We start from the raw sequence: 12,489 nt of genomic DNA on the forward strand, positions 1-12,489 counted from the left end.
CTTCTAATCAACCCTTTAAAATTATTTTTTACTATAAAATTCCAGTACTTTTACCAAAACTCGACTTTATAATATCAGATTATTTTCAGACACTATTTTCGTGCAAGATTTTTCATTCACTTGCAAATGACATGGTTCTCCGTTACATGGAATAAATATTGAATACAGAAAATATGATAGAATGAAGACAGCCCTAAATCGGAAAATTCCTTTTTTCGAGTTTTGCTCTTATCAACACATTCAGCGATCCAATTTCATTTATGTAGATAGAAGACGACATAGGAGTGCGTTTTATCACATTAAAATCCATTTCCACTTACGAACGAAGATCAATTTCGTTACCGCAAACATCAAATGGACTAACAACGCTTGTCAATATGTAATTGTAGAACATATGCGAATTGAATTTTTCGAGTTTTCCCATTTTCCTTCAGAGTTTTCCGAAAATTTTCAATTGTCATGTTTGGTTGGAATATGTGTATTATTTTTACGGGACCCCCTCTCCATTCCAGGGAAGGGAGGGGTGTCATACTATCATAGAAATGTTCCTCGTACCCAAGAACCCTCACATCCCAAATTTGGCTCCCTTTGCATTATTAGTTCACGAGTTATGCAGTATTTTGTGTTTCATTTGTATGACGGCCTACCTTTAGAGAGAGTGGAAGAGTGTCGAGCCACCATAGAAACGTTTATGGATCCCTAAAACCTCTATATGCCAAGTTTGATTCCATTTGCTTGGTTAGTTTTTGAGCTATGCAGACATTTATGCTTCATTTGTATGGTAGCCCCCCATAGAGAGGAGAAGGAGTGTCAAATCACCATTGAAACGTTTCTTGTCCCCAAAAACCTTTACATGCCAAATTAGGTTCCATTTGCTTGATTAGTTTTCGAGTTATGCAGAAATTTGTTTTTTTTTTGTATGTGCAAACCATCACAATATTTCTATATCATGTTCGATAAATCACACAAACAATCGTTTCCACATACTTTGATATGACCTCAGTATGTTTTCACAAAATTAAATGTATTCAAAACGGAAACATGTCTTCACATCTGGCATCTATATTATGTGCTCAGAGAATGTAGGGAGAAAAAAAGAGCGCGGAATGTAGAATTAATGCACGAATACTGGGAGCTCACCGGAGAAACGGTTTTTTCTCTTCGCTGGTGGACATGAAGTGCATAGATTGATGGAATCACTCATTCACACAAGCTGTTTCTCTGAGCTTTATAGTCTCTGAGAGAAACAGCTTATGAGCATATTACACTTCTGTTGGGCCATTTAACATCGTATGATTGTAAAATATAGAATTTGGGCGCCTTACGAAATAAAATTCGTAGCACTTTCGTTTTTCAGTATGTAAAATTCAGAATGATTACAGATGGCTGAGGGTTAAATAATCTACGTACTGACGTAGATGTTGCCATCATTTTTAAGAGCACGGTCAAGATAAATCAATTCTCGCTTAGGAGGTGCGTATTACACACTTATCCTATAGATAGAGCTGAAGAGCAGCCAGAGATGCTCGCCTACTTGAGAAACCAAGCCGTCTTCACTCAAAGACTAATAGACTAATGTTGGTCAAGCTTTAATTTTTCGTTCCTTATTTCATTTTCCATATTTTCAGCACTAAATGAAAAAGCATTTTGGTTGGACTCCAGAGAAAGAGAGAGAGAGAGAGAGAGAGAGAGAGAGAAAGAAAGAAAGAGAGATATTTCGCCATATCCCACTCTCTGAAAAAGAATTTTTAGTGAAAAGGGAGAAACGAAAATTTCAACAATTCATCGAATGAATACTAGATTGATTGACTGAATACTTATCTCGCAGCTGAGCGAAAATTTCAATCTTTGCGAGCAACACTCTTATCGAAAAAAAAAATATATTAGGGCCCCATACTTAACATACATACGCATTGCAATAGTGCAATCCCGTCATCACTAACATCCCAAATGAAAGTACTCAATACGCGATTCTGTTGATCGCGTTTGCCTTTTTTCTATGGTAAAACTTTTATTTGTTATGAAAATAAATACATTATGAATTTCGATCGAATAAATAATCTATCTACTGCATTAGTTTTACCATATTAATTTATTTGATGATTCTGAGTTTTTTTTCTGCTCAATTCGTCATTAAAAAAAACTTACAAATCGTTCGTTTTACTATAGCACCAGATGGTAAACGAATTGTAGCTGGCAGTCCGTCTTAGGTTGGTTCGAAGAATAGGCTAAACGTCCCCTTTCCGCCTGCAGCGGTATGTCGATTTTAAGGGGTTTGACTTAGTACTTGTACGACGGAATAGTTAATACGAATCGTTGCACATTTAAAAGTAAAAAATACATCGTATAACATACGACACTATAAGAGAATAATAAAGTTTCTCCGGAGAATATTGACTTGGATGTTTATTGAACAACGGTTAAATTGTGTGAGTGTGGTAAACGGAGCATAGCCGAGGTGCGAACGGTTGGAACTGAAGCTAGATATTCACTGCGTTTCGTTTCATTTATGCTTCCTAATGTAAGATTCTTGGGATCCCTATGGGGCTTCTCATTGTTTAACAAATATCATTTGTTGCTTGTGTTATCGGCGCATTCCGCTCTCGATGATGATTCTATCGGTTGAATGAGTTTTTCACGGTAATAGTGCGACCAAAAGTTGTATCTACTTTACAGCCCAGCGAGCACGATGCGGGGATCCTCTACGGCAGCCTTGACCTTACGCAGGAAGTAAACAGCTTCACGACCATCAATCAACCGGTGGTCGTAAGTCAACGCGACGTACATCATTGGTCGAATGACAACCTGTGGGCAAACGGTATGGTATGGATATCAAGTTAACAGAATCTGAACCAAACCCAATATGCTCACCTGTCCTTTTACAGCAATTGGTCTCTCAAAGATACCATGCATGCCTAGAATGGCACTTTGCGGTGGATTGATGATGGGCGTCCCCAGCAACGACCCGAAAACTCCACCGTTCGAGATGGTGAAAGTGCCACCATCCATATCCTCAACGGCTAGCGTTCCCTTTTTCGCCTTGTCAGCCAACGCAGCGATGGCCAGCTCAATGTCGGCGTAGTTCATTCCCTCAACGTTTCTCAGTACCGGCACGACCAGACCTTTTGGTGAGGCCACAGCAACCGAGATGTCAACGTAATCCCGGTAGATGATCTCCTGTGGGATGGAAAGAAAAGGCACCAAGTTTAACATCGCGGAACTATTTCTCCGAATCGAACCAAACGCCTACATTCTCTCCGATGACAGCGTTCACAACGGGTTGGTCCTGCAGGGCATAGGCTGCTGCCTTACAGAAGGCCGACATGAATCCGAGCTTCATTCCGTACTTTTTCTGGAAGGCTTCCAGATGCTGCTTGCGGAAATCCATGATGAAGCTAGAATACAAAAAAAAAATTTGTTTGATTAGACCTCACGAATTCAACTATGTTCTTCTGTTCTTATTAAATTATTAGTTTATTTGCAATAATATCACATCCCAAAGGGGAAGAAATTATCTTCAGTGGAGAGAGTTTGTCGTCTTGTCGCTGTATCCTGCATGTATTGTTCGTCGTTCGTCATTGCCTGGTTGTCAAGTCATATTTCCGATTAAGATATACCGTGAAGTACCCATATACCGGTCAGCTAAGGCAATATTCAACGTTCGTGTACTCTAAAGATTACTGCTTACGCGTTTATAATGTTCCTAAATGAGCTACTTGCACATTTAAACGTCATTTTCCTAATTCCGTTAATTGGTGTCCCTAATTCCAATAATCAAATTGTTATAATAATGAATCGTTTTTGAATAGTAGATTTGATAAAGTTTTATGTTGTAAACAAGTTAAATGAATCGAAATTAATAATCGAATAAATTACAGTAGTATTATGTTGTTTATGTATTGGCAACACAGCTTGTGATGAAGATGCTTCACTGGGTTTTCCAATAAGACCTGAATAATTAAGAACATCAGAATCTAACGGATACAATCCATATCGCCGGAAACCGTTGATCAATGTCGATTATAGGTTCGTCATTCTATCCACAGCTTTTGAGTGTTCTGAAAAAGCAGACGTACAGCAGCTAAATGATTTGAGTGAAATTTTGTGGAAGATAAACCAGGATTATGTATTTTTCTCCGTGCATAACAGCATCGTCTCATAAGAGACATGTGACTTATGTCAATTTTCAAAGAGAGTAATAGGGAACGATATATTCTGCTGGACAACTTCTTCTTATTGAATGGCGTTAACGTTCCCTGTGGAACTTTTGCGGTCTCAACGTATGCATTTAACTAGCGCCATTTATTAATACTTAGTTGAGATTTCTCAAGCCAAATAACACGCCTTGAATGTATTCCGAGGGGCAAGCTCTAGAATACGCGTGACCACAGTGCAAGTCGAAAGAATTTTTTTTTGATGGAAAAATCCCCCGGCCAGAACGGAAATCGAACCCGAACACCCGGCATGATAATGTGAGACGCTAACCACTCGGCCACTGGTGTACTTAATTCTGCCGGACAAGCCAAGGGTAAAAAACATCCTTGAGAAATAGGAACAATCCGGGACATTCAACCAGATCCCGTTCTTACTGTGGCCCAGCTTTCGGTCAAGCTCTGCCAGATTTCTTTTGGCATCATGGATTTGTACGGGTATAGAATCAACGCTACCGCTTACTGCACGACTGCGTTTCCACAAAACAGTGCGGTGTAAGATTCTCGATCGGTGTTAACTCCCTTTGCTCCCTTTTCGACCTATCCTATTGAATGCGTTTCTGATCGGCGTTCGTTTTACTCATCGCAATATAGCAAATGAATTCTGGAATAAAAACAAGTAGAAATATGGGTGTCCTTGTTCCAGCCATGCTTATTTTGGTGATAATCGATCGAATTTGCAATGAAAAGATGTGAAAAAAAAGTTGATGGGTCTGAGCTTACGGGCACGGACGGGATCTTGACATAGGACTGTGATTGTGTGTAGTAATTGCATGTAAATTGAGTTTTTTATTGTTCAAAATCTGTTTTTTTTTCTCTTTTGATATATCAAATACATGCCCTGGAAAAACCGTTTCCTGTATGTACTTGTATCCTTTAAATAGGTTAGATGACATAACGTGATAGAATTCGGAACCACATTCTGTTCGAAAATGTACACAAAAATACCATTAAAGCTATTACTACCCTTTTCTTCTGTTTTTCAATCATGCAAATGAAAACAAAGATTCATCATGTATCATTTTTAAATACATGTTTTAATTGTTAAGACCTATATAAATATAAACCTGAGTCAAATCAATCTATGACTACAAAAATATATTATAGATAAAAATAGCATTATCTCCTTCGTTACCACGTTGTCCGGAACATTGTTTGTAAAAACTTTATAGCCCGGTAAGATCGCGACTACTCAAGCTATGATAATCTGATATACGTGAGTATACCCTTTCGACCTTCTAAATCAACAGTCAGTTAAATTCATTAATTGCATTTTTACATAACCAAACAACATGCTCGCTATTATGACATCCTGGACCACAATTACATAAATTGTTAGTAGCAAGAACTACACGATAAAAATGTGAATTGAGCACGAATTGATTGGGCAACATACAATACAATAACTGCTAAATGCCTATTATCGGTAAATGGAGAATAACTCATTATACGCATCAACTCACATTGTGAGCCAACGCCCGAATCTAGACAAACATATTGCTTGTTGCATCGGGGAGGAAGTGAGTGGATAGTGCAATCGCAAGAAAACATACCCATTTAAACCGTCAAATTTTTAACTTTTTTTTACTATATTCACTGTTCATGTTTTAGGTAAAAAAAATACTGGATAAATTTCCTGTCTAATGATATATAACACAACATATGTCGCAATAACCATTTTGAGTAACATGCGTTTGAAAACTCTTAATAAATCGTTACATTTTTCGTAGAGTGACCTCCCTATATAGAAATCAAAGACATAGTCTTATGTCAAAACTATTAAATCAATGCAGCGTGTATACCGTTAAGTTTAACTAATAGTATGTACTTTGTTGCCAATTTTTCAAATAATTATGGTTTCGCAAGTATACACAAAAATAATTTATCGGAAGAAATAAGATAGCTAGTGTGAAAAACAGTATTTTATGTCAAGTGGGTGGAATTATGCACTGGCTGATATAAGGGAGCTTCACGGTATCCATCCCTGATCAGGCCGTTGTCATCAGTATATCGTATCATTTGTGGCTTTGAAGTCGACGAAGACTCGTTGAATTGGTGGCTCATTGGCGGCACATATTCTGATTCAGTTTCGATGAAATCACAATCCGTTGATCAATCTGACCGACAATTTTATTTAATCTCTCCATTTCTATAGCATCCCTTGGCACCTTGCCACTCTTTTTAAGCTTCTGATCTAACATCTACCCATTATTCTCGATTGCGTGAAATTAATGAGCTGAGGTGTTTTTTCGACGAAATCGACCCCGTTGTAACGAGAACTTTAACAGTTTCAATATTGTTAACCTGAATCGAAACAGCTCGTATGGTAGCGATTTATTGTGGATACGAAAATGACACTCTTTTTGTAGTTTTCTGTCGATGACAGGTTGTTGCTTGGCAGACAAAAATTAAGTTATTAAGTTATTTGTACATAGAGCACTCAAGAGCTTGACTTCTCAGGTAATTGCTGGAACAGTGTATGTCCTGCCGACGCAGAAAATGCTCACTACACCGTCGTCCAGCCGCTCTTCCGTACGATTTCAATGGAAACATTCGCATCGCTTCTCCGATCCAAGAGGAGATAGTATTGCTCTACTATCAGAAGATCAAGGGCATGAACACAAACGTTGCTCGGTTTAAACAAGCGCGCTTTGATATGCTTGCTACGATATACATGCAACATCTGAACTGGGACGCATCGTGAACAGCATTTTAGACACACTCGTCTTCTCGTCCCAATTCGTGCCTCCATTCCAGTGAGCTTTTTTCATAGTTGTCCCAGTGTAATATGATGACCCAAGAACACACATAAGTTTAGCTTTCCAATATTCAATGCCCCTAAGGGTGGGTTTAGACTAGGGATATATTCATGTGAAGAAATATGATGAGATTTATAGAAATCGCATCAACCGTTTACACTAGCGCGAACTTCTATAATGAATATATTCATATTTTCGATGAATTTATTCACCTGAAGTAGAACTGCATCCAACTTTAGTGATTTCTCACCAGTGAGAAATTCACAAGCGTTTACATATGCTGAATTTATTCAAATTATATATACCTCGAATAAGTGTATCATATTTATTCTCACCCGTTTACACATATTTTCACGTGAATAAATCCATCTATAGCTATAGATCTCCCTAATGTAAACCCGCCATAAGGCAATAAACCTCCCACGAGGGTACCAGGCGATACAACCATGAAGCGTGATACGACACCCCAAGCACTGATCTGGGCCAAGGGTTCGATTAATATTTATGATTGTGTAACTCGACGCGCACCAAGCGTAGTGGCGCGTTTGTTATCTTTCCGCCCTGCTCACACCTTAGAAATGGTCACAATGGATCGAATAACCTAAATAACTTATAACATTCCAGTACGGCATTTAAGATGCTTGGTATTCCCCAAATAATTTTTTGACGCACAAGCTTAACGCCTGCTTCCGCATAACGTCAGTTTAATGCATTGATACAATGTCAAAGGCACCAACGAAAACTTAATGATGACGGAAAACAAACAATATTAACTGCTTGAAAAAAGACTGAATATTTGCCTCAGCAGGGAATCATTACTTATACCCTAGCTTAAATATTTCATTCCCGCTGTCTCTCTCCCTTGTTTATATTAGGCTGTCAAAAAAGTCCTGCGGTATTTTTTTTTGAATTTTCATTTGTTCATAAAATTAGTTACAATCATCTGTTTTAAGTCAAATATGCGCCGTTTTGTTCGATGACTTGTTCCCAACGAGATGCCAACTTCATAATACCCCTGTTATAGAAGCTCGCTTCCTTATTGGCAAAAAAAAACTCGGATAGCCAATTTTCACAGGCCTCTTTTGTGGCTAACTTCTGACTACCTAGCTCGTTCGCCATGGACAAAAACAGGTGGTAGTCACTTGGTGCAAGGTCCGGAGCATACGGCGGATGCAAAAGAACCTCCCATCCGAGCTCCCGGAGCTTCTGGCGCGTCACCAAAGAAGTGTGTGGCCTGGCGTTGTCCTGATGGAAGACAATGCGGCCTCTGTTTATCAAAGATGGCCTCTCCTTAAAGGCGAATGAACTGAAAAGTTTAAACCCTCTTAAAGCCAAAAAGAAGAAGAAGAAGAAAGATGGCCTCTTCTTCATGAGTGCTACCTTCAAGCGGTCTAGTTGTTGGCAGTACAGGTCCGAATTGAGCGTTTTGCCATAGGAAAGCAGCTCATAATAGATTATTCCTTGACAATCCCACCAAACACACAGCAGAACCTTCCTGGCCGTTAATGAGGGCTTGGCCACCGTCTGAGCCGCTTCAGCGGGCTTCGACCACGACCGTTTGCGCTTCACGTTGTCGTAAGTGACCCACTTTTCATCGCCAGTCACCATCCGCTTCAGAAACGGGTCGATTTTGTTGCGATTCAGCAGCGATTCACATGCGTCGATACGGTCAAAGATGTTTTTTTGCGTCAACGTGTGTGGCACCCATACATCGAGCTTCTTTGTGATCCCCTATCTCTTAAAATTTTTCGGATCAGCTACCTAAAATAATATTATTTTAGACAGATATAATAGTTTTCGATATTTTATTCAATTTATGAGAAAGTTTTCTCAATAGTTTGAACATTTATAAACAAAAATAATAATAGAAGGTTAATAAATTTCTCAAAAAAAAAGTTTCAATCGGGCAACAGGCTTCAGGGCCTTTTTTTGGAAAAAAATGAACAAAATTTCAATAAAATGGGGAATTAATTTGGCGTTCAATTGCTCTCTGGTAAACTGTGACGTTTTGATAAGGATTTAAGTGGAGGAAAACTAAAGAGCAATACAAATAACTTATCGTGCAAGATTAGTAAAAAATTATTGAGTTGTTAGTTTTCTGATGTTTTTCCCCCACGGGCATTTTGGAAGCTATTTAGACACTCAATGCAGGATGGTCAATAAGCAGTTGAAAAATAAAAAAAATATATATAGATATTGAAAATATTTTTAATAAGGTATTAGTACTCTTTGAAACTATTGCGGAAAAGGTTTCTATTTCGCTGATGACTAAATGTGAATTGAGCGTGTCATTTCCTGTGGCGAAATGTCGAAAATGTTTTGAGTGATCTTTGAAACGCTGTAACTTATTTATAAAATAATGCATTCGTCAAAGCATCAACTGGACCATGTATTAAATATTTCCAAGATAGCGATGAGTAGATTTGACCATCGATTTGCTGTGCGTTCAGTATTTCATGAAATATTCTTAATTCGAAATCAAAGGATAATTTTTCATTCGATAGAGAATACTTCTGTAGTAAATAGTTCTACTGAAACTCTCTATGAATCAAATGGACGCGAAATAATCATGCTGATTGGATTGCTTTTAAGCATATATTCTCAAAATCTAGAGAAACATTGAAAACAAACTATAAACGCTTTATCTTTTCTTGCAAAGTATTTTATCTACAACGCATATACACATCAAACAATAGAAATTTGTAGCTTGAAAATGCTGGAGGGGTATGAAAATGTCCACGCTTGTCCACGGAGGGGGAGGGGGGAGTATAAAATCGTGCTTTTTCTGTCCACCGCATCTGGCGGCACGCCAGACTTCGCAAGCAAGATCCGCATCGTGTTTTATTTACATACCACGGTCGGACGTGTTTGTAATCAAATAAATCGTATTAATCGCTATCGAAGAGCTGCAAAAACAAACTAAAGTGGGCTTTTTTTCGAAGCCGGTGTGATAATTAAAACCCACATGGTCATCACGAACGATGAACTCACTTTCAACCACCATCACGTGGTATTATCTCATCTAATCATAATTGTCGAATGCTTACGTGTGCGGCGCAGCGTACGGCGCACACGCTAGCGCCACAGAGTGTCCGGTGGTGTAAACTGAGTCATTCCCACGGTGTGTTGGTTGCGACTGTGGGAAAAACCATAAAATGCCGTACGCAGATGAGCAATGCGCAATTTTGTGTTCGACAGCTGTATCAGTAGCGCATATTTCTACTACGTAAAACTTTACGGGCGTGGCAACATGATTACTATGGAAAGCATGCGCGGATTGTGATTTCAACTAGAGAAGGAAATATCGACCGCGATCATAAGCTAAACAGAGTATATTCATAGACTAATGTGTTCTAGAAAAATAGAACGCGACAACAAATGAGCTATCATCAAATGTCTGTTTCAGTGACCAACATATTCCTATTCGGCCGCGAATATTATACTAATACTCCTCCCCTTGGTGACCAACGTGTTCAACATCGTTATCGTCTATTTTATGTACGAATCGCCGAAATTTGTACAATGGAACATAATAGCTACTCCCAAGTGTCATTCGGTATGCTTTGTATGCAACTCCGACAGTTCAGGTCAATCACGGAAAGTAACTACAAATTGTCAGTCTACCCAAGCTCAAGCTCAACTGCAGGTGACAAAACCAAACAGCACTTACCTCATGTCAACCTCATTGAACGTAGTCAGCATAGCGTTGGTATTTTGGGCCTCCTTCAAACGGGAGGCGATCTTCAGTCGCATGCGTGTCATCTTCACGTGCTGCTCAGTCCGGGTGCCCGTAATTTCCTTACTGTAATCGGCAGGTGGAACCTTCACCGTGGCAGCTTCGATCGCCTGAGCGTGGCGAATGGCAGCGACTGGCATTTTGCTTATCGGACCTGCTGGTCGTGGTGGTGGTGGAGGCGGCGCAGCGGCAGCTACTGGTGGCGGTCGTGGAGCAGCAGCGGCTGGTGCTGCTACCGGTGATGGTGATGGTGGAGGTGGCGGCGGCGGTGGCGGAGCTGCAGCAGCTGGAGCGGAAGCCTCAGCTGGTTTTGCGGCAGCCTTAGGCGCCTCGCCGGTGATCTTCATCTTGAACAGCTGCTGTCCGGCTTTCACTGTATCTCCGTCGGATACATAGATTTCCTCAATTATTCCATGGCCGGGTGATGGAACTCCCACCGTAGTCTTATCGGTTTCGATCTCCATCACTATCTCATCGGCAGCTATAGCGTCACCGACTTTTTTCTCAAACTTCACGTCACCCTCCGAGACGGAATCAGCGAAGGGAGGAACCTTAACAATTTCCGAGCTCAGCAGACGTGCCGAAGTAAAAATGTTGCGATTGGCCAACATCCATTTCGACGCAGTATAACTGCAAGAATAGAGAAAAGTTTTAAAAAGTGTAAATGACAAATCGGAAATTACAAAAACCAATATTTCAATCGTTGAATTAAAAAAATATTGTAAGTTTCGTTTTAATAAACAGAATTCACCCAAAACGAAACAAAAAGTTCGCATAATCTTGAACAAAACATCAATCGATCATTGATCCCAAAAAAAATCAATCACCTCCTAATGAATGAATGTGTTAATTAAATTGCCAAAAGTAAACAAATGCCGCAGCTGTTTCAGTTGCTCTGTTTATCAACCGACACACTGAACACCCAGCCACGCACATACACACATCACCGTTAAATCTAAATATAAACATAAACACCCAATCGACAGTGTAAACAAAATAACTTTCTCACTTTTGAGTCGGTGCACTTTCGGCGACTGTCGCACTAACTAATCTGTGCAGAATTGCGCGCCCCTGGTGGTGACATCTGGAACCAGAAATCTTGCTAACCTAGAAAACAGAGTAAAAAAAATAAAGAGAAATAGTAAAATACAGACGTCAGTGCGATACACATGACACACTCAATGCTCAACTAAATCTAAAGAGATGAATTTCATGAATGGGAAAGATCAACCAAATTTGTATATATCACGAGTGCCTTTCGCTAGCAGTATTGTAAAACTCTCATCTTCGTGCTAACGAGCCGCGCACCCATCCACCGTTTCCAGCTAAATTCTTTAATTTTTGTCTGCGAGATTACATAATGTGAATGGTGAAAATTTCGAATTTCCTTCGGTTTTCAACCACGAAAGCCTGCGGCCCAGCAGCAGTAGCAGCGCACGTGGAAACAGTGGGTGCGAAAGCATATTACATCATTACCTGCTGGTTGGATCTCTCCAGTGATCGAAGGCCGATTCGCAACGCGGTTCGCGGAACATTACGCGACGAGATTGACAGCAACCCGGCCATCGCGCGTATTGGATCACTAAAAATCAACTAGAAACGTGCGCCTTCGAGTACGAAACTAGGGTGTTCTCTCCTGAAAGAAGAAAAATATGATCATAGGAAGATATTGAAATAAATATCGAACGAAGAAAATTTTTCACGCACTCAGTCGCTCCCGTTTACACCAGACTGAATGGAAAATAATTCCTAGACAAGTTGTGGTAGTACGGTCTGACATATG

The 12,489-nt window shown here is 39.7% G+C and overlaps 1 protein-coding gene across 1 annotated transcript; it reads right to left on the minus strand.

The window, feature by feature from the left end:
- Positions 1 to 2,378: 2,378 nt before the first annotated feature.
- LOC129762915 (dihydrolipoyllysine-residue succinyltransferase component of 2-oxoglutarate dehydrogenase complex, mitochondrial) lies at positions 2,379 to 12,489 on the minus strand. The gene is made up of 7 exons (XM_055761528.1): positions 12,414 to 12,489; positions 12,183 to 12,342; positions 11,716 to 11,813; positions 10,641 to 11,336; positions 3,251 to 3,395; positions 2,872 to 3,177; positions 2,379 to 2,805 (listed from the first exon to the last, which is right to left on the minus strand). Exons 2-7 carry the CDS (start codon positions 12,270 to 12,272, stop codon positions 2,671 to 2,673), a joined length of 1,470 nt encoding a protein of 489 aa, XP_055617503.1. The 5' UTR covers positions 12,273 to 12,342; positions 12,414 to 12,489; the 3' UTR covers positions 2,379 to 2,670.

Source organism: Toxorhynchites rutilus, chromosome 1, assembly GCF_029784135.1.
Source record: "Toxorhynchites rutilus septentrionalis strain SRP chromosome 1, ASM2978413v1, whole genome shotgun sequence".
In the NCBI taxonomy this organism is placed as follows: Eukaryota; Metazoa; Arthropoda; class Insecta; order Diptera; family Culicidae; genus Toxorhynchites; species Toxorhynchites rutilus.

What these genes read in the sequence shown, in the direction of transcription:
- LOC129762915 (XM_055761528.1), bottom strand. Translation starts at nt 12,272, where the DNA reads ATGGCCGGGTTGCTGTCAATCTCGTCGCGTAATGTTCCGCGAACCGCG. An exon ending in TGGAGAGATCCAACCAGCAG is followed by an intron (nt 11,814 to 12,182) that starts GTAATGATGTAA and finishes TCTGTTTTCTAG; the next exon opens with GTTAGCAAGATTTCTGGTTC. An exon ending in ACGCTGTCATCGGAGAGAAT is followed by an intron (nt 3,178 to 3,250) that starts GTAGGCGTTTGG and finishes TCCATCCCACAG; the next exon opens with GAGATCATCTACCGGGATTA.